General features: G+C 42.8%; 1 protein-coding gene across 3 annotated transcripts in view; it reads left to right on the forward strand.

Annotated features, from left to right (window-relative positions):
• Positions 1-27,071, forward strand: part of PIGL (phosphatidylinositol glycan anchor biosynthesis class L) — a 62,751-nt gene that overhangs the window by 15,641 nt on the left and 20,039 nt on the right. For 2 of the 3 annotated variants that reach the window (XM_075113627.1, XM_075113628.1), the window contains exons 3-4: positions 23,005-23,231; positions 24,002-24,092. In XM_075113627.1, the coding sequence (XP_074969728.1) occupies positions 23,005-23,231; positions 24,002-24,092 (318 nt within the window). The remainder of the gene's footprint in view (positions 1-23,004; positions 23,232-24,001; positions 24,093-27,071) is intronic. The other variant, XM_075113626.1, reaches the window with a different exon arrangement.

Here is a 27,071-nt window from a genome sequence, read left to right on the forward strand (position 1 = left end):
TGGAGCAAATACAATCAGCCTTCATCTACCAGAAATGGACTTGCAAGTTGACATTGCAAAATTTGGGAAGAACAATAGTCCTTTCTTGAGTGGTTAGACGCAGTTTTTCAAAAAGCTGAGCTGTGCTGTTATTTTTTTTGCCACATCATGAATAAAGGTTTTATATTTGCATGGAGCAAATGGAGAAGGTTACCGAGCAAACTAGTTAGAGTATGGAGCTTCACACTTCAAAATTCTTTTGAAGGAAGAGAAATTTTATGTTCTTCGCTGAACTCTGCTAAGGTCTCTGACCTTCTCTGTGTTTTACATTCATCCTCTAATAATCCTGCCTTTTTGCAGAGCTGTGGTGATGGACCAGTTACTGTTTACAGACTGTTCTCATGGTGTGAAACGCTGTGTGTTAAGGATCATTATTAAAGTTTTCCTTGCTAGTCAAAGGGTTAATTTCTTTCTCCAAAGAAGGAGATCTGATTTAGGTTTGGCATGGGAGGAGGGAAGACAGAGGATTTTGTTCTGCAGGAAACTAGGTCAGCAGGTTTTTATTATCGTGCTCAACAGCCCAATGTGGTTTGCATTTAGGAATGAACTTGGTTGACATTGTGTATGGTTGATTTCCTCTTCCCAGAAAGCAGGCCTCAGACATCGCTCCATACATTATGGCTTTCCCACATTGAATGCAAGAGAATATTTAGCTGAAGAAGCTCGGGCAGTTGTGAGTTTGTTAGATAAGTTTTTAGAGCTGTCTGTCAGGAGTGCCTCAGGAACACGGAATGAAGTCCAAGATATTTTGGAGAGGAGGAACAATAGGGCTGGAGTCTTTTCAGTCACTGAAGTGCATCAGAATCAGAGAGATATTCATTGTTTTCACACCCCATCTACTGATGATTGTTCTTATAGCCTGTAGCATTGTTTGGTTTTTGTTTGGATGTGGTCAGATTCTGATCTTGGTCCTGCCAAAGTAAATTTGGAATAATTCCCTTGCTTTCTCTGAAGCTACTGCCATGTGTGGCTGAGATCACAGTTTGGTTCTGCAGATAACCTTTAGACAGGGAGTTTTCCATTACAACTTTTGGACCATCAAGACTGATAAAAGGTTTGAGTAATCCAGCATCTCTTTCACATCTTCCAGCTTGCTTGACCATATACCCTGGAGTGTACTCTTTTCCTGGACAACTGAGAATAGATGTCTGTATTCCTCTCCTCTGCCTGTTGAAGGCCAAATTGTGGCAGATGTCACGCATGTTGGAGAATTCAGGCTGCCTTTCTTTATAGATTATTTTGACTTTACTGAATAATGAAAATCCAAGTACTTATAACTTTAAAAACCCCATCTACTTTGTTTTGATTGCAGGGATCAGGTAAGGGTGATAGAGCCTAGAAAGGCTATTGGTAACGACTAGGAAAATTTCTGAGTAATAGGATTTAAGGCTGAGCATCTATTTCCAGTTTTATACTCTTGTTGTTTTATAGACTTTAATGTGAGCTAATGGCTCTTCAGCATAATAAAACCATCTAATTCTGTCCTGTTCTAGTCTTTATTCAGTTGTGGCATCAAGAAACCCAGACATTTTTGCAAACCAAGTTTGGCTTTTAAAGCTGAACAAGGAAAATACAGGCAATACTGAGAAGAACAGACAGCAGTAGGTTGCCAGCAATTCCTGGAAATAATGGAGTTTCACAACCATTCCCTGCAGATTGGACATTTAGGGAGGAAAAATATCCTTGTGGCTTATATGGACAGGATAACGAAAATGCAAAGTCTGTCAAGAAAGTTTATTATGGTAAAAATTCAAATGCCATTCTAGGGTTTAAACCAAAAAGCAGGATATCGAATGCCTCAGAATGATGACAGCATAGAAATAATACAGGTCAGAAAATTGCACACAGTGTTTCCTGAACTTGCTTTTAATGTTGTGTTAGGCTGTACATTTTAGTTGACCAATGCCTTTGAATCTTTAAACAGTCTCAGCTGCAATAAATGTGCTTATATAATCATACTTTCAAAAATGAACATGTTAAACAGGGATGTAGGAAGTTGGTATTTTTGTACTACCCTTGTGCTCTTGCACTGTTGGCATCTGTGACAGCGCCAAGAAAACGACAGCGCATGTCAGAATGAGAGGCATAGAGAGGACTTGTAGGAGGCAGACACATACAAACAATAAACATCCGAGCTGAGGCAGCATTTTGAAAATTGCCTTCTGCACAACAAAAACACAAGGGGTTGTAGGAGAATCTCCATAGCTTCATTCAGGGATTACGAATTATTTCATTCAAATTCGTAGCAACTCAGAAAATGTCACTCTGTTGCTGGCAGACTTGGGTTGAATTCCTTACTCCCTAAATTGAACTAAGTTGAATTAAACTCTTAGCTCAAGAAATGAGAGATGGAAAAGACTCTCACTCTTCCATGTAGTGGCTCTCCAGAATGTATATTATATCTCTTGACGCTGTCAGCCAGGTGAAGCTCTTGGGATGTGACTCCTAGGATAAATAAATTTGGTCATTCTTGCTGTGAATAAAAAGGGTAAAATCCTAAATTTTTATAAAGGCTTTTTCTTCCCCCAAATAGTCCAGAAAACAGGGCAAATCATTAGCATAGCAGAGCTGTCACTGAAACTATGGTAGCTTCTGGGTTGAAACAGCAACGCTTAATAGCACTCAGTAAAGCCATGTGTATGAAAAATGTCTTCTGCCGTATATTTGTGCTCTTTCAAATAAATGAACTCGAGAGTTTCTAGACTGAAAATGGGGTTGGTAATGCAGAAGAGCCATGCGTGTATGTCAGCAAATGAACAGATGCTTGCAGAAGACTCTGGGATAAACAGATGCTGAGTAATGCTGGCGTATGAAATAAGCCATTTGTGCCCATTTGGGAGCTCTGCTGCATAAAGGATGCAGCCTGCAAACTTAAGTAGGTTATGATGTTCTCCCCTATGGCTGGGGTTAGAGACCAGTCCAGTTAACTGCAGAGCAGTCACTTTGTGGAACAAACACGAAGGCACTAAACTAAAATTGTCTTTCAGAGAGCAATGGCTTCATATGGGTGCATTTCTTGTTTGTTTTTAAATGTAACCCTATCTTTACCAATTAAAGTAGCTAGTTAATGGTTAGAATATGATCTCTGAGCTATGAGCACAAACCCTGTTTATCCCTTTTATGGGATAAAATATATTTAGTCTTGCTTTATTTGTAGTTGTTATTTCTTCTGAGTGTTTTAACTGGTAATTAACCCTATCCATTGATAGTTGTTTACAGCTGGGAACAGGCTGACAAGAATGGTGCTTTTTGTTCTGCAGCAAGGAGGGAGCTGTGCCAGTCGGGTATCCTGTTTGTGTTTCCCAAAGCCAGGTAGCCATCTCCTGGGGCAGCCCCTGTACTAGGAGAGAGGGAACAGCAGACTTCGCAAACGCGGCTGCTCACTGCCAATCTTTTCTGAGAATGGCAGTCGGTTGGTTGATTAATTTTATTGACAACTTCTTGCAGGCAAAAGGTGCCAGACTGAAAGCACTGGTAAACTGTAGACATAGGTCCCATGCAACGTTACTCACGACGGAGTAACTCTACACACTTTGTTGTTGCTTCAGATTGATTGCCTGTATCTGCAAGATTACTGTCCAGTGTGATACAATGTTTGGCCTCTTTGCTTGGATGCCAATAAGATTAATTAGAACAGGGCTAAAAATGTATTAGTATTTAAGGGATTTTTTTTTTTTTTCCTGTGCTGCCTCGTCTCTAATTCCATCCAGATCCTTTATGCATTATGCTCAAAGAGGTACTGTAAAGAAGAGTTGAAGACTCTCTGTACAGAGTCCTCATACACCTTCTGCTACATTTGGTGCTCTTGGTATCTACAAGGAGGTAAGGAAGGACTTTTTGTCTCCATCCTCATATATCTTTATGCCAGGAGCAGGGATACACTCTTGCAGGAGCAGTCCTGGCGTCGCACAGGGTGTTTGATATACATCGTGTTCAACACCCCCTCCTACAGCAGCTCATTCTCTTGACTCTTGCAGTAGCCTTTCACAGTACCCTTGCTGGGGCCTTCACGCAGCTCACAAGTAGTCTCTGGCTCCACAGCAGCTATAATACTCAAGTAGTCTCCAGCCCGTCTTGGCGGCTGGACTTTCCCAGTGACCTGTATTAACCAGAAGTGTTCGGGGAGGTTTCCCAGTTCTGCCATTCTGCTTTTGGTGTTTACAGCTACAGTAACTAACTCCTGACATTTATACCTAGCTTGTGCTCTGATTGCTGCAGCTTGGTGCCTGTTTGCAGTGGGGCCTTCTGATAAGGCAAGCATTTGACCTTTCTATTCTTAACCTATTAACATTTAGAAGAGCTGCTCTCCTCACCTCTGGAGGCTGTGTTCCTCCCCCTCCCCCAATATCCCTGTTCCTGCCAGATAAGATTACGCCTGGGTTATATATTGATCTAAAAGCAGAGCGCCAAATGCAGCCCACACTAGTTCAAGGGCAAATACTGAATCCAGATGAGTGAGTTCACATGCTTGTGTTCAGTAGTGGAAAGGTAATGGCCAATGTCTCTTTTTGCCCTCTCAGCAGAACCTGAGGGCACACACAAAGGTATCAGTTCTTTATCGTACCAGTAAAATGAACATCGTGGCTGCAGCAGGTACAAGCCCAATTTGCTGATGCTGCATCTTTGTGCATGTTTGTTTCCTCTTCTTCACCTGTACTTAAAGAGGTGAAGGACTTGAAGTGATTATTACACACTCATTGGCTTGAGGCAGTGTATTCAGTAACCTGAACTTGGAAAGGAGAGCCAAGATTCCTTTGTTTTAAGCCAAGCCTAGCTCAATGAATACTGCACTGTGTCACTTGAACAAGCCTCTTCACCTGTGCGTATGTATTTCCCAGTTTTTGAAAGTGGGAACCTATTAGCAACCTGGTGAATTACAAATAGCAAAAACTATTATGGGAAAGTGGCTATAGGACAAACGTGTATAGCCACTTACAGCAAATGCAAAGTCAGTCCTCCTTTGTTAAAAATTAGTCATTGAAAGCATCCCCAGATGAAACTCTTGGGCATGCTTCCAAGCCGACTGTGTGAAGTGACTCTAAGATGCTCCTAGGGCACAACTGCAGAAGGCAGTTAAGCACCAGCTCCTCATGCCCTAGCTGTCACGCAGAATGTGAATGGGACTACATGAGCAAGGGAATAACAGATAGGAGTAAGGAGATGTTATTGCCCCTTCACATATTGCTTGGGGGTCTCTTGTTCTAGGTCAGTATCTTGGTATAAAGTCTACATTTCCAAAAGGATGTTGACATTTAGAAAATACCTGGGAAACAGTCACTGGAATGACAAAAGGTATGGAAAACAGGCCTAATAATGGATGTTTAAGGTGCTTGAGCTGTTTGCGTCATCCATGAGATGACTTGATAGTGGAACAGGAGGATCAGCTTGCGGAAGAGATTTGTTGGATCAGGTTTGTTGAGCTATTACGTAGCATGTCATACGAGAGGAATGACCACAGTGGTCCCTGCTGGCTTTAAAAATCTATAACAATGGTGATCACTGCAATCAGTTGTAAGAATTAATTAGCTGGCAAGCCCGATTTTCCCAAAAGCCACTGGAGCAGGATGGGTAAAAATTTATTGCAATTGTTAATATTTTATTATGTTACATTAAATGGTTTAAAATAAAACATTGGGATTTAATGTGCATTTATGATCATCTGTACTAAGAACTAAGCTTCAGGTACTCTAATACGATAACTGACATGAAGTTAGCGGCAGGCAGTATGCTTTTTCCTGCCAATGTTTAAGGGAAAGTAAAACCACTCAACTGACAGAGGTCTCTGACTAAGCACTAGGCTTTTTTAGAGTGACCAACAACTCAATTTTAGTTGTCTTATCTTACCTAATTCAGAAACTAGGTAATTCAGAGTTGAGAAGCTCACTCAAAACTGAGGGAGGAAAGCTTTTTTCATCTTGTGGTCTGTGAATAGAAATAGATGTGAAAGTCAGTTTTACTAATTTTTTAGAAGCCTGACAAGCACATGTGATCCGAACCCAACTGCTTTATCTCCTTAACTACAGTTAATATTGTCTTTGTTTACTAGATCTGTTAGTTTTCAATACTATGTTTTGGCGAGCTTTTCTGTACATATCTGGAAATTCTAATATAATTTACCCAGTTGTCAGAAAACAACTATAAAATATTGTTTTAATGGCTCTGCGCTCCAGCTTCCATGTCAACTCAAAATTGCACAAACCATGAAGAAAAATTCATTTAGTGGGGGAAAAAATACATCACTCCCTGCTTGTTAACACAATAAACTGTAAAAATTAAATACTCTGCTTAGGCTGCAGAGTTGTTTTAGAAATAACTAAATCACTTATTTTAAAGGGGTGGGTTGAACTCAACCTGTCCTGCACTGCAGGCAGAGGTAGGTAGGGATTTTGCTGTTCATGTACTGCTATATTGGTCCCAGCATCTGTGTATTTCCTTGCAAGTGAGAGGGAGCGCATCCTCGCCAGGGGTCATTGCTGCCTTGGGCCCTCACCCCCTCCTTGTTTGAGTTTGCCTGTACGACAATCGTTGTTGTAACGTCAGAAACAATCACTGACCATTTGAGCAGCCTAATTGAGAGAGACAAGGCGTAGGAAGAAAAATGCTCCCTGACAGTGCTTTTAGAGATCCTGATTTACGTGGCTGTGTTGGTGGGGTTTTTTTTTCTCCCTCTTCAAATGTTCCGTGAAGTAAATTTTTTATCAGTGACTCAAAGCTAAAGACAATTCCAGATTTTTATGATAAGATATTAGATGTCTGGGCAAGCCTTCAACTTAAAATGTTTTCTTGGCTTATCCAGTGTACTGTACATGCTGAGATGTGAGTGTGTGAGCCTCTAGTTATGATTAAAACACCAAAAGCATGGACATAGGAAGCAATAAAGTATTATGTAGAAGAAGATTCATCATTTCTGTGACTTTGTTTAAAGAAAGCCCAGATGTCGGAGTAGATATCTATTGAATCCATCATTTTCTAAGCCAAAGGTGACCAGGAAATTAATTAAAAAGAAAAAAAAAGATATATTAGAGAAGTAAACCTGCAGAACTTAATGTTTAAACAATGTAGCCCAGACTAGTTTGGCCTTAAAGTGATCTGCACTAACAGTAATTTGGGAATGTTTAATCCTCAGGATTTAAATTCAGGAGACTGTCTTTTTCAGTGGTTACAAAGACTGGGAGACAGGATTGCTCCAGTTTGCTTCTGCTGCTGAGTGTGTCAGGAGAGACAAGTTCCGAAGCAGAGCTCCAGTAAGGAACAGAATTTTTGCCACTGACTGCAGCGGTGCCAGGATTTTCTGTCCTCTCCATGTCACATTATCCCCACAGAACTCTGTCCATGATGTCTGTTATACCTCAAAGGGAGGACAAGGCGGCTGCTGGGTCACATGCTTAGAAAAGGCTTTGAGATCTTTCAACTAAAGATTTGAGAGTGCCACATTTTTATTAAAGAGTTCTCTATTCATCTCTTGTTCAGCTGAGACAGCAAGAAGTTCTGAAAGGGTTGTTCTCCCCGATGAGAAAGAGGCGTGTGTGCGGTACTGTGCAGGGATATTGCCATGCAGGGGTAACTCGTGAGGGTTCCCAGAGCGGTACTGCGGCATTGGCACAGCCCTGTGCCCAGATGAATGAGCCCTGCCTCTCAGCTGGAGGGATGAGGGTGAGAGCCGGTCTGTGCTGATGCAGCAAGACTGCTTTTCTTGCAAGATCTAATTATGCCATTAGCGTGCAGACCTCCGCATCTCCCTTTTCTGCGAGCTTTTTACGTATTCTGTGTGGTCTTGTGCGTCTAAGGCAAGACAGGCTCTGATGATGTTAATTTAGATATGCTTCTGCTAGCAACAGGTCACAAGAGAAATAACATACTTAAGAATACTTAGACTTGCAAAACAGCACCAGGGTCAAGGTACTTTCTAACAGCTCAATAGAAACTCCTTTAATAATACATTATAAACTTTCCTGGCTGCCTGGCCTATTTACAGTCCTTTTCCTTACCCCTAATCCGTTTCAGAAGACATGTTCTGTTTTGATTCAGCGATTGCCCAGCAGGACGTTTGTCTTAGCACACAGGGACAGCTGTGTTGACAGTCTCTACAGCCTCAGGGCGTTACAGGCATCTCTCTAATCAGATGAGACCTGTACAAGCTTCAGTGCCTTAGCAGTGGACTGAAACAACCTTTGTCTGTTTGGGATGATAAAGGAAGTGACCATATTTAGAAATTTGGCAGTCATTTTCTGAGATCCTCTAAAGGTATATAAACTGCAAAACCAAATGAACGTCCAGGAGTCTGTTTTACTGTAGCGGTTCATCAGGCAGCACCAAAAAAGACTGGTGTTGGAGAAATACATACAAGAAATGCAGGTGATTTGAAGTTAACCTGTAAAACCATGTTGAGTAATTTTTACATAATGTCTATTCCCTCGATCCCTCTCCAGTGTTATGGTTTTACAGCTGTACATATCTATTTTCTGAAATGTTTCTTTTTCTTCCTTTGTGCTGTGTGACAGAGGTAAACATGCAACTGTTTCTATGTGAGCAATCCTAGGAGTTACTGGTAACAATAGGAGATAAAAGTTAGACAGAAATGGGATTTTTAAACTGCTAGCACACCATTTAAAATGCAGTTTGCATAGCAATAGCAATGACCAAATCCCTGCTGAATACTAGCCAAGGGTATCCATCGGTGTGTTTTATTCATGCAGTGTGATAGTGCAGTTAGCTCAAGTCTGCACTGATTCTATTTATTTCAGTTTAGAAAACATCTCCGCTGAGTACTCAGTGTAATTATTGTAAGGACAAGGAGCAACACTTAGGACTGACAGCCGCACGTTTAAATACAAATCTTTTGCAAAACATACTGCTTCTCCTAGGAGAACAAGTCAGAGTTATACAGAAGCAGATTCTGCTGTCAAGGTTCTTGCTGAAAATGCCCTTCCTCCAGCTCCCTTACGATTACATCAGGGGACCATTTGTTTTAGTGTCTCAGCTGATCTCTGCAGCTGCATTATTGTACGGAGAGAGAGAAGGACAGGCTTTAAGGTAAACAGGTTTAAACACACTTAATAGTGAAAACATGCACTTACATTATACCTTGTACCTAACAGACTGTCAGTAGGGATCCTACACAGTGTAAATAGGTGTTTATAACCTGGCTGCTTCTTGTGAACCACAGGGAGTGCATAGGTTAATAAGTATATACAGACCCACGGTACATGACAAATGGCTGTAAGTTACTTGGTATCTACGCAGTCAGAACTGCTGGAATGCTTAGGCAGGCCAAACGTGAGGCACACAAGTCTGAGAAAGTCTGTGTAGTGAAGGAACCTACATTAATGAGCTCCGCCGCTTGTTGCAATTGTTTCCTTCTGCTTATGATGATAAAGTCACACTGTTCTGGTCAACCCGGGTCAACCACAATGTTACCAAGACAACTAAGTAAACTAGTACTGCCCTTGAGTATTGACTGCAACAACCCAGAGTGGTGCCAGCATTTGAATATGGCAGCATGAAATGGCTCACAGGTCCCTACTCCAGCTGTGTCTGGATGTTGGAAAGGTGATGTGATGGAACAGAACCTCAGTTCTCTGTGCAAACAAGCTCTTGATACAGCTGAAGGTCTCCTCAGCAGCAAAACCCAAGATGGATCAGATACTCAAACCCAGACTGGATAGAACCACACAAAGATGCCAAACAGCTCAGTATGTGCTCGGCCATAATCTCTCTAACATGCCAGAAAAAGAAAGCACTAGTGAGGGACTACAGGCACTCCTAACTACTTTAATCAGTGTCAGGAAGGTGGTAGGGCTGCAGGTAGGTAAAAGAAGGATGGTGGGCCTCGTGAAAAAATCATTGATGCATTCTACCCCATAACAGTGTCCCACTGAAACACATCTCTGTAACAGTCCCAGAGCCTGCCTGCTAAGAATTTCCTTATTATATGCTGTTAGACTGGAATGTGTGAGTGAAGGAGAGCCCGAGCTATCATTAAAAAGGAAAGGGGAAAAAAAGTCTAATCATATAAATCCCTGTAGTTCATTTCCTTTTAGAAGATCTGTGCTCTGTAATTATATTGCCAAGGAAGCCTTTCTTCTTTTGAGTCCATGTGAAAGCTAAATGGTTTTACTGCCTTTGGCCTTCGTTCAGTCAGCATACATGAAATTACAAAGTTTCTCAGTTCCAGTGTAAACCTGAGCCAGAAGTTGGTGGATGCGGTACTTAGATTAGAGCAAACTATTAAAAAGAATAAATTCCTTAAAGGGACAGTTGGTAGGTTGGGAGTACGTTTAATGTAAATGAGTAAAACAGTGTAACAGATACTCAAAATGATGTCAAAGTAGTGGGATGCGTTTTACTAGTTTGCTCATGGAGTTTACTGTTGCTCTTGGTGGAGATACTGAAGTCAATTTCGAGCACTTTAGAAAATCTGTAGGCAACGTTACTGTTTTGATGATGCAACATCGACTTTTAAAAAGGAGAAAACAGAACCTGATGAAGCAAAGAGGAAGCGTTTGTTGTCATTTGTCACATATTCACCATTTTCCTAATGTACACTAAATTTTGCAAATGTGGGTGGTGTTTTATGGCCCATAGTCTTAGTTTTATTGCACGAGAAATCAAGAACAAGGGAAATTAATGCTTTGCTGGACATCATTGAGCATCTCTTGCCTCCTGTAGCTTCTTCAGTCAGTTTTGGTGAAAAAGAAAAAAATATTTTTACTGCAGTGCGTGAAACAGAAATAGTGTCTTAGAAATGAAATGGGATTTGGGATGAATATTTTGATATCTGATCCTTCTGTACCAACTGAAGCATTAAATGAAAGCACTTTGATTACAGTTCCATGCCAAGTCATGCCCTCTCTTCTAAGAAGTCACATATTAACTGTCTCATTGTATCTGCATGCTCCTTGTACAGTAATTTCCATACCCTCTCATTTCAGTGTTGCAGCTATTTCTCTGCAATTACTGTTTGCATTGAAATAATTCCATTCATTACGTAGCCTTCCCTCCATGCACGTACATTCTACATTCTTAATGGTTTTTGTGACTGTAAGCTTAACAAATCTGGTCTGAGTTATGTGCTATTTTCTCTTCTTTAATAGTTAATATTTAACTGAATTTTGTTAAGTGTGTAAGTGTTCAGTCTGACAGATGAAGGATGAATGTTTTCCTGTAAATCAGTTTTTAAGTGTTCTGAGCACTGGAAAGTCTGGCAAGCAATGCTTGAAAAAAGCAAAATTTGTGCTTATTTTGGGGTACAAAATGGCAGGGGATAAAAGAGGGCAAGTCACAATTAAGTTGGATGTATTCTTCATTAAATCCATTCTACTTCATGTCATTACATAGCTTCAGCAAGAATTAAACCCTTTGTCTTGGAAGCAGGGGTCACATCTGTAATAAATTATGGTCTCTCTTATTTAAACAGTAGCATTGTTATAAATATTTTCTTCCTGTATTACTGTTTCATAAGCCAAATATTCAGCATTTCTCTTATTCTTGTAAGTAGCCACATGATGGGCTGCCAAATCTGGTTTATCATTTACCTTGCAAAAGACATTGTATGATATTGTGAGATAAAACGTTGGCAGACAGGGGTTTGATCTGTGGGGAAGAGAGGTAAGGGGTTTGCAGAATTTGTGCTGATAGGTTGAGGCTTGAATGGGAGTACTACATGCAGAGCTCACCCATGAATATCAGAGAATTCAGCTGGTCTTACCAGTACAGGGCAGAGAACAGTTTGTTGCAATGATCCTGTTTCTGCAAAAAGGAGGCTTGAGTCACTGATTATATTCAAACTTTTTCAATGCTTAGATTTTTAGCCAGACCTAACAAATTTCCTTTCAATGTATTTGATGAAACATTTATATTTGGATGTAGGTATAAATGTGGATGAACCCCTAGCTGTCAAAGGGAGTTCTGATATCAAGGCTTACCTGCTTTTTAGTGCTGCATCTGCAGGGACCATTCTTGTTACAGTGAACTTTTCATCTTAGCAGACAAAAGAAATCCATACCACCTCTTACTGGGAATAACAAGGTTTTACTGAAGAGTGCCATATTTTAGGGCAAGGCAGGAGTTTATGCAGACTACTCCTAAGTACCCAGTGCATAAGAAAAAGCGGCCAAGAATATTGCTAGAAACAATCGTCCAGGGCTGCGTCATACCAACACAGTCCAGGGTACAATTAGATGATGCAGGGGTCAGTGCTTTGACCACAGGCAGGTTTTGGAGGGTACTTTCAAGCAGCTCCAGTGATGATGGTGTAATGGTGGATAATTTGCAACTGTTACTGTGTTCTGCTCAATCCAAGTACCCAGGAATATATGAGGCTCTGCAGAGCACCTGTAAGAGGTCTGCTGAAAAATGGATTGTTATTTGCCCCAGGCACTAAAATGTATTCCTGGAGCGAGTGTGGGTGATGCAGTGCTGGGCTGCGGCCGTGCTGCGAGCGGGAGCTCACATGCTCCATTCCAGGCTCTGCCCCTGACTCAGCTCTGTCGCCTCGAGCTCTCTAGGGAGAGTTAACTGAGCTCTTAATTCTCTCATTATAAAATGTGGAGGTTATTACTTGCTTACTTCCCCATACCAGCCTTGCAGGGGGGTTAGTTAATGAACATCTGTTAATGTGTGGAAATAAATGCTGTAAAAGTGCTGAAGTAGTAGTAGTCCTGTTCATACAGCGATGGTGTGGTGGCAGGTTGGTAACCTGCAGCTTTTTCTTACGGGGTTGTGCTGTAAGGTTATAATAACCATTTTAGCAAGGCATCTGGAGAGCACAGGTTCCCTGTCTCCGAGGTGCAACCTGTGCCCCCAGGCCTTGTGCTCTAGAGCCCAGGGGACACTGCGCCAGCACAGTTCTGTGCCACTGCAGGAGCTTCATGCGCCCCCACGTAACCCAGGTACATGCAATTCGTAGCGTGCAGTGCTTGATATGGGTATTATCTTCCCAGCTCCAGTTCATTATCCTCACTCATCTGCAACTCATTAAGAAAAAAAAGATAGCGTTCCCTTCTATAAAGCTTATTGATTTCCTTACACACCCCTCCCCTTGCTGAATGTCTTAATGCCCTTGGGTTTCCTGCAACAGTGTCAGGAGGGTGAAGCACCACTCGTGCAGCGCAGAGTGGCCTTTCTTCTGGGCCATTGCAGGTGGCTGCTGGATAGTGAAGCCCCCGCTCGCGAGAGTTAATCGTTTCCAGCCTTTGCCAGTCTTGGCCTGGTCCTAGAAATCTGGCTGGATGCTGGCAGCTGCCAGGAGCCTCCCTCTCGCCTGTCATGTGAGTAGTGTAAACAGGCCGGCAGCGCTGCCGGGCGAGTGGGAGGCTCGCTAGTGGGCCAAAGTTCAGCGGCTGCATGACAGCCCCGGCGGCAGCACTGGCCGAACAAGCAGCGTCGGGGTTACTGCCGATCACCCCAGCTGTTGCTATAGCAAAACCATTGCATAACGCTTGCATTAAATCAGAGCATGAGGAGAGGAAGGCTAAACAATAAAGGTCGTTGCGTCGTTGTTCTCGTTTTGTTCATTGTTGCTGAGTCCTGCTTAGCTGTTGCAAATTGAGTTCCAAGTATAGTTCCCGGCTGCGCTGCTGTAGAAGCTGGGGCGGGTTTTCACCGGCCACAGAGAGACAGTGGGGCCTGGCCTAGAGCTTGCTCGTGTAATCACGTAATTGGGGCATTCACATGAATGGGGCTGGCAAGACAGTGCCTGCAAGAGGATTGTTTGCATGAGTAGATACTTTGCATGTCAGTAAAATTTGTGGGATCAAGCTCGCGGTTAAGATAGGTGTTTAACTTCTTGATACAAGCTTTATACAAGAAAGTGATTTAATGGTAGTAGTAAAATTTCCACCCAGCTAGAGAGCTCAGGGCATCAGAACCTTAGTGTTAAAAAGGGTGGGTACACCCAGACTTCAAGAAGTAATGCTCCCATATCATTGCGTAGATCAAATGGATTGCAGGAGACAGTTATCTGTGGGAGGCTGAGGAGCCAGGAAACCTCTATTTGGATGGAATTGGTACAGGGAAGCTGCAGTGTTGTGACATGGGAAGCTGCGTTTGGAATCAGGCCATCATCCTCTTCAGATCTCTGCTGAAGTTGCATCTGCATTTACATAAGTTTTGGCATGAGAAATGAATGTCCATGAAGCGCCTATTCTGTGCTTTCTCTTCCTAGATGATTAATGAAAATGGCTGAGGGATGGATTTGGCTACAAGCTCTCTCCTGAGGTTTCTAACTGCAGTTTATTTGTTACGTGGCACAGTCCAAGGTCTATCTCTTTGGTAGGAGCGATTATGCTTTTGGCTCTCCTTCTCTTTGAGGGTCTGGCCCATGCCATTAAGTCGGTGGCAAAGTTCTGTATGGCTTACCCAGGCCAGAATCAGAACTGCGGTTTTTGCCTATACAGTATGGTGTATTTATCATTCCAAGAACAAACAGATTTAATATTAAGGTTATGATGAAGTGGCGCTAGGTTTATTTGGCATATACAGGTTGTGGTATTTCAGTCATTTGCCTCTGAAAGATTTTGCTGGCTTCTGTGAGAGACTTTCTGTTCCTTCCCCTTGGGTTTGTACCTTTTCCACTGTGGAGTCCTGGGCATGTTACGATGCATGTCGGGAACTTCATGTGCCAGTACTGTAGCAAAAACGTGGCTAGGAACGACACACTGCCTTCCCCTTCCGCCTGTCCGCTTACTGCTCTTCTGCCGGGAGAGTGAGCCCTCCTGCCCAGCAGTGTGAAACTGGTAGTCTGTCCTTCTTGAACCAGTGGTGCCAGGACTCGTGTTAGTTGGACATGGCTTCTTGCTGCACGGGTTGATGTACGCTGTCCCAAGCTCTGCCCTGCTGCGCTGTCCTTTTTTTCAAGCATTTTACAAAAAAAAAATATAAAGAAAGTAAAGGAAGAGTGAAGTCCAGTGGTCTGCCTCAGAGTCCTTGCTTTGCTGGTGGTTTGTATTTCAGTTTTAAAACGTAAGTTTTGATTGTGGGATTGCCAGGCTTTTTGTTCTCAGTCAGGACAACTTAGACTGTCAGGCCCCAGGTGAATCCCTAGGCACTATGGCAAACCCAATAATAAGAATGAGGAAGTGAGCACTGCCATGACCAATTCTGGGAGCTGCCTGATCATTTCATACAGGCCCAATGATGCTCATTCCTTATAGTACAGATGGTGCTTTTGGATAAATGTGGTTTGTGATCTTCCCCTATTGTTGTCAGAAATATCAGGGTGGCCAGAGACATCCCGAAGTGGTACGTAATTAAGCCCAAGGGGATATGTGTTAGTAGAGGCGAGTCCACCTCATCTGGCTTCAGGCCAGTTTGCCCCTCCTCTGGGAGCTGACGTAGGCAGGAGCAGATTGTTCTGGGAATGTGGAGCAAAGTTCCCAAAGGCCACCAACACTATAGTCCATGTGCACTGAGCACTTCCATCAAACATCATCTTGGCCTTTGGAAGGTGTTGAACTGAAGCGCTGCTACATATATACCTTTGCCCAGCAATTGCGCTCTGAGATCCCAGACAGCTGGCGTGTTTGAAGATATTTCTCTTATTCAAGGTCTGCAGATGGGATTGCCAGATGTTCCTAATGGATCTGTTATTTGTCAGTCATTTGGGGCAAATACCAGGAACGCACTTTGCCAGCAGATACTCAGAAAAAGGTTGGTGAATTCTTGTTTTCCTGAACTACGGTAGGGACTTTAATGTCTCCTTTCCTGCATACCTCTCCAAGACGTGAGTGGAATTGACTTCATTTCACACTGCGCTATTGTCTGCTGCCCAAACCACATTTCAGTGGGCCAGAGGAGGAACTGCTGACTCATAATTCAGCATGGCAGCCCCAAACCTCATGAGACTACTAAGTCTGGCCTCTGACTGATGTTTTCAGTGAACTCTGTTAATGGCCCCCAACAGATCACACAGAAGTCCAGCTTCTATAAAATGAAAGGGAGGCTTCTTGCCCAGCACTTGGCAAGTCACTACTGGCAGTCTGTAGTGCTGGAAACTGCTGGTTGTGCTAGAAACAGGCTAAATGGTGGCTGGCTGAAAGTGTGTCACTGCTGTGGGACCTGTGGGCCCCGCTCAGTCCATGGGCACAGAGTACATTCTGATCACATAACGGCTGTCAGCGACAAAGGGCTGTAACCAGCTTCGGCTTGGCGTGCAGTGTATGTGCAAAATGAATGCAACTCAAACATGAATGCGAGCTGGGAATGAAAAGTAGCATAAAACACAGCACCCAACTTGAGGGTGAAAGGTGGTGGTGGTGGGGGAACTGCTTTATTTTTTAAAGAGTTCTCTTTAGGGATTTTAACTGTTTTGTTACTACCAGCCTCTCCAGGGATCCAGATACACTCCATGGCGCTGCGTGGTTCTTGCAAACAAGCTGTTGCAGACTTCTGCTTAAATTGAAGCTTGGGCTTCTCAGCGTAGGTTGGAGAGAATGAACTAGAGCCCCTTCCTTCCTCTGGCAGCTGAACACAAAGCTGTGCATGACAGCGAGGTATTCGGTGCTCATTGCCTGTGTGATTGATCCATCAGTGATGATGGCTACGCACGTTCTGTTATGTTCTTCACATTAGTTCCTGAGCACGTTCCAGCAGCACAGTAACAACATGAGTGTCACACACAGAGTGTGACACTTTGCACGTGAGACCCCCAGGACTTGTTTCTCCCCTTGCAGTTCGTGAGTTTGCAGCACAGCATTGGGTCAGTGCTGTGTACTAAGTGTGTGTCAGCCACCGATGTGATTTGCTGTGTGAGACCAAGGATTGGACAAGGAGTTGTAGACATATGCTGGAAATCGTGTTCTCCACCAGTGTGACCCTACTAGACATCATGTTCCTTCGCTGCAGGGTTGCACGGTGACACCCTGCCACTGTATGACCGAAGCAAGGTGCCTGTAGGCAACACACCTGGACCCTGTCATGTGGTTTGGGAAACAGGGTCTCCATTGTTAGGATAACATTTGGCTCAGATGTCTTAGCTTTCTTAGGTGCACTGGAGAGTCTGGGGAATTTTAAACTTCAAATATGGCTGTGTTTCTGACAAAAAGGATATGTTCAAAGGAGTATTCCTGATATTTGCAGCTGAAAGCAGAGCAGTTTGTGATGACACTTGATTTGGGAGTCCATTCACTGTTTGGCACCAGCCCCTAAGGCAGTCCTGACTGCTGGAGAAGACGTTATCCTTGTTGCAGGGTTCCTCTGCACCATGGAGACAGAGCTGTTGACCGTATCCATCATTCTGGAGCTTCATACGGTCTTTTATATATTTTGGGCCAAGCCTTCAAGTCAGAACTAAGGTGTTGAACTTGATTGTGTTGATAATTATGAACTTTGTGGGAAGACAACATGGGAAGGAAAGTACAGGTTTGGGGGGTTCCCAGTACCCAGGATTGCCAAGACATGTGTTTTAGATTTCAGTCTAGAAACGAAAGAACAGACATAGCCCTTTACTAAGAAGGATCTCAAACTTCTTTACATAGGTGTGAATGTACAATTACTTCCATTTCGCAGGCGTGAAGAGGAGAAGATAGGAAAGCTGTGGCTAAATCAGCGATTAATTCAGAATTAGTTGGGCTGGATTTTGTTGCCTGTCTTTACACAGCAGGGCCTGATGCCCTCTCCAAACTAGTTTTTAAAAGTTACTTTTTAAAACTAGCTTTAGCCACTGTAGTTTCTATGCATTTCTCTTCTTGAAAGGCACCATCAATTGTTTTTGTTTAAAGACATTGAATATGAACTTGTTCCTACAGAGCTTTGTGCTGTAATTTATCAACACGGCGCTGAGGCACAGACGTCAAATGAATACCAGATTTCAAATTATGATAAGCAATTGTGTCATCTCTGTGAATAGACATTAAACTCTGCTGAGAAATCATCGATAATTCATTAAAAAAAATAAATGAGTACAGGGAGATTTGGATAGGTCTTTGCAAACAAGCAGTCCTGTGTTCTGTAATAATTCCTTTGAATTTAAACCCAAAGGATGCTCATTTCTCAGGCAGAAACAAATGATCATGCCCAAGGCAAAAAGTTTGTTCCCTAGAGATCTAATTACCATTTACCTTGGAGAGTTACGGAGGTACTTGGAATATTATCTGCCAGAGGTGCACTGTGTTTTTACACAGCTCAGTGGAGAAGGATGCACAGCTTGCCTGGACTTCTGAGCAAGCTGAATGGAGCACTCCCTGTCTTTGTGTTTCCCTTTACGCATGACTTCTGCCTGCTATGGTCACGTTAGTGCCGTCAGCACTTACCTGGATCTGAACTTATTTAATTTACCTTTGCAATTGGTATAAAGGTCCAAACTTACACATTGCGAAAGTTAAGGATGGAAGAAAAGGGTTATGTCCATTCTGCTTTTTTTCTTTTGTGAAATATTCGAAGTGTATTTTATTTTTAATATTCCAGTTGCTGATATTTTCATCACTTCCTTCACCCACTCCTTACACCAAAACCTAAGATTCTTACTTCCGATCTTAAAATACAACTCTCGGAATAATTTGGGTTTCTTTACTATGAGGAGAAGGAGGAAGCTGCTGGTGTAAAAATTTCAGCCTGAGCTTCTCTGTCGTAGGTGGCTTTTCATTTGACAGTTAGCATCCTGGTTTAGTCCATTTCTCTCCTAAACTGTAGATTGTTACATTCCAAGAAGCACGCAACATCTGTTCTCTGTATAACATGATGTTGCAGGATGCTGGTCGTTTGTCTAATTGGGCTCTTTTCAACTGAATCAGAGATGTACATGCAGCCGAACAGCAATATCTCCCTCCTGTCTGTAACTGGCCATTATAGGAAGAGAAATTGATAAATATTTATTAACGTAAGGATTTAGAGGCTCTGCTTCAAGATCTAGGGCTAGCCTGTCTTAACTTATCTTAGCATAATCTCAAAAATAAAAATTCTCTGCTCTACTTTAGAGAGCATGAAATAATTTCTGTTTACACAGTTTTTTCAATTACTTTGATGCTATGATATAAAGGTCACCGATTGCCTGTAGTCATCACATGGCTTTTTCGCTAATTGTGCACTCACGTCATTTTGTTCTGTGGGATCTTTTGCTTTTTTGATCCAGTTTCAATCGCCCAGATGTTCATTTCGTACAGTTAACTTTATACAAAGGGCATCCTTTGTTCCAACACACACATTGCGGTCATTGTACTCAGCTGGGAACCTAGTGCACAGCAGTTCACCTGTTTCCTCTGTAATCCACCATCAATCTACCGACCTTTGTGCTGATTTAATGTAAAATCATTCACTGGGGAGAGGAGGGATAAGGAGGAGAAATTATGCAAAAATGTTTCCTGGTCGCTAACCTTGGATTGATTAAGGTCATGCTGCAGGATAAAAAGGCAATAAGGAATGGGAAAGCTCTTTCATCTTGACCCTTTTGGTGTGTAGTGGAATGGAAAATCACGTTAGTACCTCCAAAGTTTTACTCCAGTGTCTCAGAATGTATTAATGGAGACCTAAGCATCTTTGAGAAGGATTCCTGCCACTCCCCCTCCCTTCCGTATTGCCATCCATAAAGGCTTCATGTCAAGGCAGAGAGGGGGCTTGCCCGTCCCGGTCAGGGTAACTGTCACGTAGTAAGAGGCACTGCTCTGTAATGCACCAGGGGCCTGAGGATTGCCCGATTCAACAGATTTCAGGAGGGACGGATCTGAAGGTTATTCTAACTGCCAGGTCCCATATAGGACAGCCCATTTGCTGTTTGTTAAGCCATGCGGACATTGCATAGACTGTTTAATGTAACTTAACCTTTAGAGCAGTCATGAGAGCTTAGTTCATGAGCAGAATAAATTCCATGGAAGGCTTTGAAAGAAGACTGTACATATACATGCACTGACTGTTGCTAAAAGATCTGTGGAAGATGAGCTGTGGAAAATTGGACAGAGTTTGAGCCTTATATCATGTCAGAAGGGTGTAACTTGGCAATGTATATCTGTGAAGGTTTTTAAATCTCTATCTTGGCCAAAAGAGACCTTCCAAATGAGAGAACTAGCCATCTTGACCCCAAACATTCCTAGAAAGATGACCCTACAAAATTGTCGAGGCTACTGGCAGGGATGGCTTTACTGGCAACATGCACAGTATTTTAATATTCAAGGCTGAGGCATAAGAGGAGCTACGCTCCGCTGCCCACGGCAGGCAAGAGGAGGAGGCCTGGAGAGGAGCTGGCACCAGGCAGTGATTTTTAACATTTCTTTCATTCAGCCAGCTGTAAGGCTGCTGGGCAAGATCTGCACAAAGGCTGGTTTTGGTTTAACGTGCTGATGTGATTTGCTGTGGCCCCCTTGTATCTGGCTGGTGCCTGGGCCAGGATATCCAGGACATCCATCATGTTCTTCCTCTGCAAACCTTGGGAAGGGGAACTGCAGAAGCCAGTGTCTGCTCACCTTGGCAAGGTGGAAGGCAGGGAGGTGAGAAGGAGAAAACTAGGGGTCCCGTCAGTTCTCACTACCAACAGTGGATGGTTAAATAGAAAGGTAAAAGTTTTTGTTTTCAGAAAACAATGTTCCCCATCACTGGTCCCACTGAAACCAGTAAGCAGAGACAGATGCTACTCCACACTGCAGCAGCGGCAGCGCCATAATTCTCCATTTCTCTCTTCAGTCTATAGATCCCTTGGCACGGCTGTGAATTCCCTGTACATGCACAGCACGGCTTTCACTGAAAATAGCTGGGAAAACAACATTTCTGGAGCCTTATTCCATTAATTTTTTTTTTTTTTTTTTTGCTTCTCTATGCACCTCTCTATTTTTCCCTGGTCAACAAGGGACTGCATCCAAGCAGCCACCTGCATTCATTATCAGTCATGTGGAATTCCCATAAACATCACTTCCAGACCATAATAGCTGGGTGGAAACGAGACCAAGTGACCAAACCCCTGTACCCTTCCCACCAGCACCCTCCAGCAGCGTGCCCTGGGAGGCCTCTCCAGCACAGGATTTCTGTCTCCATCCATCGCAGTGACCGGCAGCAGCAAGGAGGAGCTCTCTGGGCCAGAGGACAGCGAGGGCCGGGCCTGGGGAACTGTGTCTCCTGGGACGAGCTCCAGTCTGCTCCAGGGAATGTGCTAATTTTCACTCCTTTATAGTCCTTTATCTCGGCCCTCCGACCTTGAGCTCAGAGGCATTATCAGCCTTAGCCAGAAAAGCGGTGTGGAGTTAACTGTTTAAATGCTGGATGTTTCTGATACTAAGTCCTGAAGGTAAAAACACAGTGAATGCGACTCATTTCAATAGCGCAGCGAGTCAGTGGGCTTTTCAGGTTTGTTGAGGACTGATTTACGACGTTAGGAAAAATACTTTGTACTGAAGAGATGATTTTGTGAACTACAGCAGTTTTCAACGTTTGTATGCCCCTACAAAGTTCCTAGGGCATGTAGACACCTCCTGTAAGAACGGAGCTTGTGTGCATTGCTCTACAGTGTATATGAACCTGGTTTCTTTGTCACTTTTTCATCCTTACCTGGACACAATTAGCACAGGCAGAAGCTTATTGGTCTCATGCTTTCAGTGAGGTCCCTACTACCATGGCAATGCTTACATTTTCATAAGTATTATACAAACTCTTACAAAAAAAAAGTAATTTCTTGGAGTAATCTAGATTAATGTATTGCCAGTTCTGCTACTGAATTCTCTGAGTGACAGCTTTGGGCATGTCATTTAACCTGTGCTTCAGTCACTTTTTGTGTTTGCAGAATGAGCTAAGAATACTTCAGTGTGCCATCGTGGCCATTAATGAGTTATGAATGTGCTTATGTGTGTCTTGTTTGGCAAGATCAGCTTCTCTGTCTTTGGTGCCTGACAAATATTATGCAAGAAAAATAATTCTTTTTCCTTACTGGGGTGAGCAGTCTCTCCGTGAGCAGCAGTAAGTGGGTAGAAGCAGAATTTTTTGCAGAATATTCCTGCTTAATCGGTTCAGTGTTCATGGAGTTAATTTGCTCATGCCTTCAGATTGTTTTGTTTCCAGGGATTCTAAACCGTTGCCTCCAGCTGTTCATTTCCATTGAACGAGGGTGATCTTTATCTGTCTAAACTAGTTAAAACCTGCTCCACTACCCAGCAGCCTTTTTGGAGACCGCCCAATAAAGCTGAGTGCAGTGTCTATGACACCAAAGCCTCCTCCTGGACATCATGAATTCCAAGCCCTGCTTTTTTTTCTGGTCTCTCACTGTTGGAGCACCCCTGCTGTTTTAATGGGACTCTTCACTTCCTCCACAGCTCCATTCAAACCCTGTCCGAAAAGGGGAATTATATTTGCATTGTGTATACTACTTTAATATTATCAGATTAAGCCTAGACACAACCTCAAAGGTGCTATTCAAACAACTGAAACACTGTTAGACTTGCACTTAGACTCTGCTCAGTGTGCACATTGCTTGGGATGTTTTAGTTGAAGCATATTTGTAAAATGTGCTCCATTTAAAGCTTGCTGTGATGTGGTGGGACTTGTAACACCTTCGGGGTCAACAGGGCCACTTCCTCTTCAAATATGAGATGTGAAAGGTTTTGTCTTGAGCAGATGAGATGCAGGTTTGTTAAGCTGGTGAGACAACCGGCAGCTGTACCAAAGAATCTTTCCTATGCTGAAATTCGAATGTGTTGTATACATCAGGCAAAGATGTTGTCTGTACAAGAGGGAACGGCAAACAACAACAAAAACTTCTGTTGTTGATAGTATTGCTACAGGCACTATAGCTCAAATGTGTACGCTAATGTAGAAACGCCTTTGCTTGTTGCTGGGGTTTCTAACAGCACATTATTTTGGCTGGTGCTGAACAGGAGTATGTAACACAACGGGTAAAATGCTAATGGTCAGTTTGTACTTTAGGCTCTTCCTTCTACTACTACTACTGAAAACAGCAGTGGGAAAATTTGTGGCCAGAAGACCTCTTCTGAAGACCCAGGCTGAGCTTTACTTTAGAATGTGCCAAGGAGACATTTTCGTGTTGTTTTGTTGCAGATGTTATCATCCTTGCTGTCTGGGGAGTCAGCAAGGCGAGAAGAGCATTGGAAAGTAGCGCCCCGGCTCTCGGCAGCGAACAGCTGGATCAGTTCAGATCCAAACCCATGTGTCTGTGTGAGAAGGCTGTGCAGTCACTTTTCGGCTAAACCACCTCACAGCAATTATCAGACTATCAGAGGATGGAAAAGGCCTGAGAAAAAGACCAGTTCAATATGTCATTATTGGTCTGTAGCAGCTGTGTGCTATCCTGTTGTTACTAATAACCTTTCTAACTTTGCAAGCAATGCTTTCTTGGCATCATTCAAGCATAATGACTGGGGCGTCAAATTCAGCTCTCAGTTGTGTAAATATGGAATCATTCTGTTGGCTGCCTAGTGTTATTTTGCATTTGGCTCATGGTCCCTGCCCCTAGGAGCCCCCAATCTAAAATACCCAGGCAGAGTATTCAGTCACAGTATGCAAAGCATAAAATAAACAGATGAAGAACTACTATCAAATCCATGTGATATAATTATGGCCCTGTTGTCCTCTGGTTGAGGTCAATGGGTTATTCTTGTATACATAAGAGCAGAAGTTTACTTGTTACTTTTCATACGTAATTTGCCAGTAGATTATGGTTGGAAAGTCTTTCAGGAAAATGTGTTTTAAAAGGGGTTTTAAATAAAGAGTGAAAGAAATTTGATCGGGATTGATAGAGAACAAGAATTATTGAACAAAATGGATGTTGCTTAAAATAAAGCAGCCAGAAAGTCTACCTTAATGGTAAGAAGAAAGGGAGACCTCGGCAAATCTATGAGGAGGGTGCTGGAACTGCTGTTTCCCTTTCAACCCTCCGATATACAAGCTCGTAAGACACTTAAGTAAGGTTCAGTGGTTTTATATGGTAAATAAATGTATCTTTCTTTCATTCTCTGATAGAGGATCTCTCTTTTCTAGCATGGTCTTCATAAAAGTTCTCAGCAGTGAAATGACTAATTGCACTTCTCATTTTCAGGGATCTTCCAGATAATCCTGCTGTTGAATGGGACACAGAACTCCTCGCCACCTTTGTGCTAAAGCATATAGAAGCCAATAACATCAACCTGGTAATGCAAAACTTTCTACAGCATAGGCAATTTCCATGTTACTTTTGAGCTAATGTTCTAGGCTTTTTCCTTCCCTCTGAAAGCTTTCTTTGAAGTCTCTAAAGTTAAGATTTTCCTTCTGCACTCTGTGAAATAGCCTGGGAGAGGAAGGAAGTATGTGTGCTCATTTTGAAATATTTGCTTTATAATGTTTATCCATTTCTCTAGCTAGATCTTATGAAGCCTCTTTTGGGTTGTAGTGCCACCAGCCTTCACTGAAGTAAAAGCTGCAAGCTGGTGAAAAACTGCAAATTCTGTCAGAACTAGGAGGTTTCACTGTAGTAGATCTCGGGGTTCATTAATTGTAGAAGACCCTCTGAATAAGCCCAGCTGAATTTCAGGCCTAAAATGATACCTGAAAGCAATTTTGGGTTTTGTGGTGTAAGACTTTTTCTGAGTATTTGTACAGCTCCTGTGTCTTAACAAGTAAAATGTGGTCATTTTGGGCCTCTTTCAAACACTTCGAACAACTGCTAGAAGTTCAGAACAAATAGAATTGCTCCACTGAAAAACATGGAACAGGATGATGGTGTAGATTGGATGTATCTTTTCTCTCTGGAGATCTTTCTCTGCTTCCCAGGGAGAATGAATGGTGGAGAAATTTTGCTTTACTAACTCCTCAAATGTTCATTACATATTAAAGCGACCATTTTGCCCCTGTTGCTAGGTTTCATTGATGAAGAGAGCCCATCTGGGATTAAGGCTTACCTTTAGTCTTAGATTTGAAGTACCTTGGCAGGCGTGTGTTAGACAGCTAGATTAGCAGGATTATAGGTCGGGTTTGAAGAATATTAAACCGGGAAGTTTTTGTAACACTGGTATAGTTTGTTGGTTTTTTTTCCCCCCACAGAACAGGAATAAGGGCCTAAGCATGGAAAAGGTTGTGTACTGTTCTTTTCTGTTGAACCTTGCTGTGATCAGGCATGTCGCTGTCACACACTGATGAGCAGCAAAATCACAAAACTCTGAAAGCCTTTCAGCAATTCACAAAACAAGAAACCACATCTCCTGTAGCATGAAAGCCCCATGAGCACAATAACCAGCATCATGTATCCAACTTTGTATTGATTCTGAGGCTAATTTTCCATGAAATTCATTGCTGTGCACAGAGACAAGTGCAGTTTTCCTGGACTCCTTTTGTGCCTTTTGGCCCTATGAATAGATAGGTTTTAATCTAATCTGAAAGCTCCTAACACAAGAGGATTTGTATTGCATGTTTGTGACTCTCACGGGCACTCAGACAAGCGCACCAGAATCCCAGTAGAAACTCTGAAAACACTAGAACTTCTAGATGGTTAGAAAGGGTTAGATCTTTGCCTCAGAGGAAATTAAACTCAAGCTGTTTATGCTGGGGAAGGCAGGAGTCTGCCACTAACATAGTGTGAGCTGAAAATCAAGCGCGGGGTTTTCAACGCAAGAAACACACGCAGTCCCTAGTACTCTCGCCGCTGTGCTGCAGGGGCCGGGTGTAGCTGTAGTAGCGAGGAACACTGCGGCAGGGCCCGCTGCGTTCCCCTCAGCACTTCTCCGAGCAGTAGTGAGGGCAAACTACCATAGCACAACATGGCAGCAGTACCAAAGGCCACTGAAGCAGCTTCTCAGGGTTGGTGGTAATGAACTGCTCTGTAAACTTACTTTAAGCATCCCAAGTAATCACACAGGTCTCAGATGTTTGCTCTGATACCTTTCGTTGAGGAGCACACCTAGTTTGCCAACAATGGCAAGGCAAGTGCCTAGTTACCTTTGTCCAACGTTCTGCATTTTAAAACTTAAAAGTTTGCTATCTGTTAGCCACTCTCAGAGCATCTCTGCTGTCCTGAGACAATGGCCTTGCCTTGGAAGGTAAACTGAACCTATTTTTCAGTAATGTTGAAACAGATAGAATTGGCTTAACATCTTAAAAGAGCCTTGTCAACCTCAGCTAACAGGGTTTCAAACAAGCTAACTCAATGGAGTTAACATGATTGGAAGACATGTATTGTTTTAGCTATCCCAGTGGGATAACTTTCCCCAGCTCTTCCCATAGCCATAGCATAGACAATGGTATCTTTTAATTACAGAATGTATGTGTCATCTGGCAGTGGAGAAGCAGGCTGCAATTCCAACACGTCTGAAAGGAAAGATTGCAAAGCAAGGAGTCACACCATGTTATGCGTAGTTTTGTTCCATAGCAGTTACTAATTTCCTCAATTGCCCTGGAAGTCCATGAGTAACTCAATCTATTTGAGAGCTACAGGGACATATATCATCCAAGCTCTACATTAAATAGTGCAGACACAGAAATTAATGGTTGGTGTACTCAAAGCCAAAACTAATTTATAGACTTTGGAAATTATTTCCTGCCTGCTGGATTTATAAGCAAAAGTCAGTGTTGCTGGGAGAGGCAGCCAAGGCTAGTCTGTCTCGATCCAGATTAGAAAGCATTCCGTGTGTAAAAAAATCAGTTACATAGTATTGTGTGAGCCCCAGACAGGCTCTAGATTATGAAATCCTACTCTTCAGGATCTCAGGTTTGGTGACAGCAGAGCTTGCGTTAGGAGGTGACATCAGACTGTGTTTGGGGCAGATGCAGTGCCAAGACCAGAATTCAGCAATACCATGTTCTTACAAGCTGCTTTCAGCTATGGATTGATGGGAACATCATCTGTACAGCTGTTTGAGGAAGAGTCCCATTGTCTTGGGTCAGCTCTAAATCAGCCTACAAAGCCAGATCCTTCTACTAATGACACTCAGGTTGGAGCTTGTATTTGAGAGGGTGAGTTCAGCTCTCGTGTTTTGGATCTTGGTCTCCACACTCCTAAAATTTGGGAGCATGAGAATGTGAGATATTTGTTGAGGATTTTAAATGCTTTGGCAGAGCACCAGATTTGCAGTGCAGCATGGGGAGTTTGCTAGAGGAGGCAACAGAGCTGGGACAGACTTCGTCATCCCTTTCGCTCC

The sequence above is a fragment of the Phalacrocorax aristotelis genome, chromosome 18, assembly GCF_949628215.1.
Source record: "Phalacrocorax aristotelis chromosome 18, bGulAri2.1, whole genome shotgun sequence".
Lineage (NCBI taxonomy): Eukaryota > Metazoa > Chordata > Aves > Suliformes > Phalacrocoracidae > Phalacrocorax > Phalacrocorax aristotelis.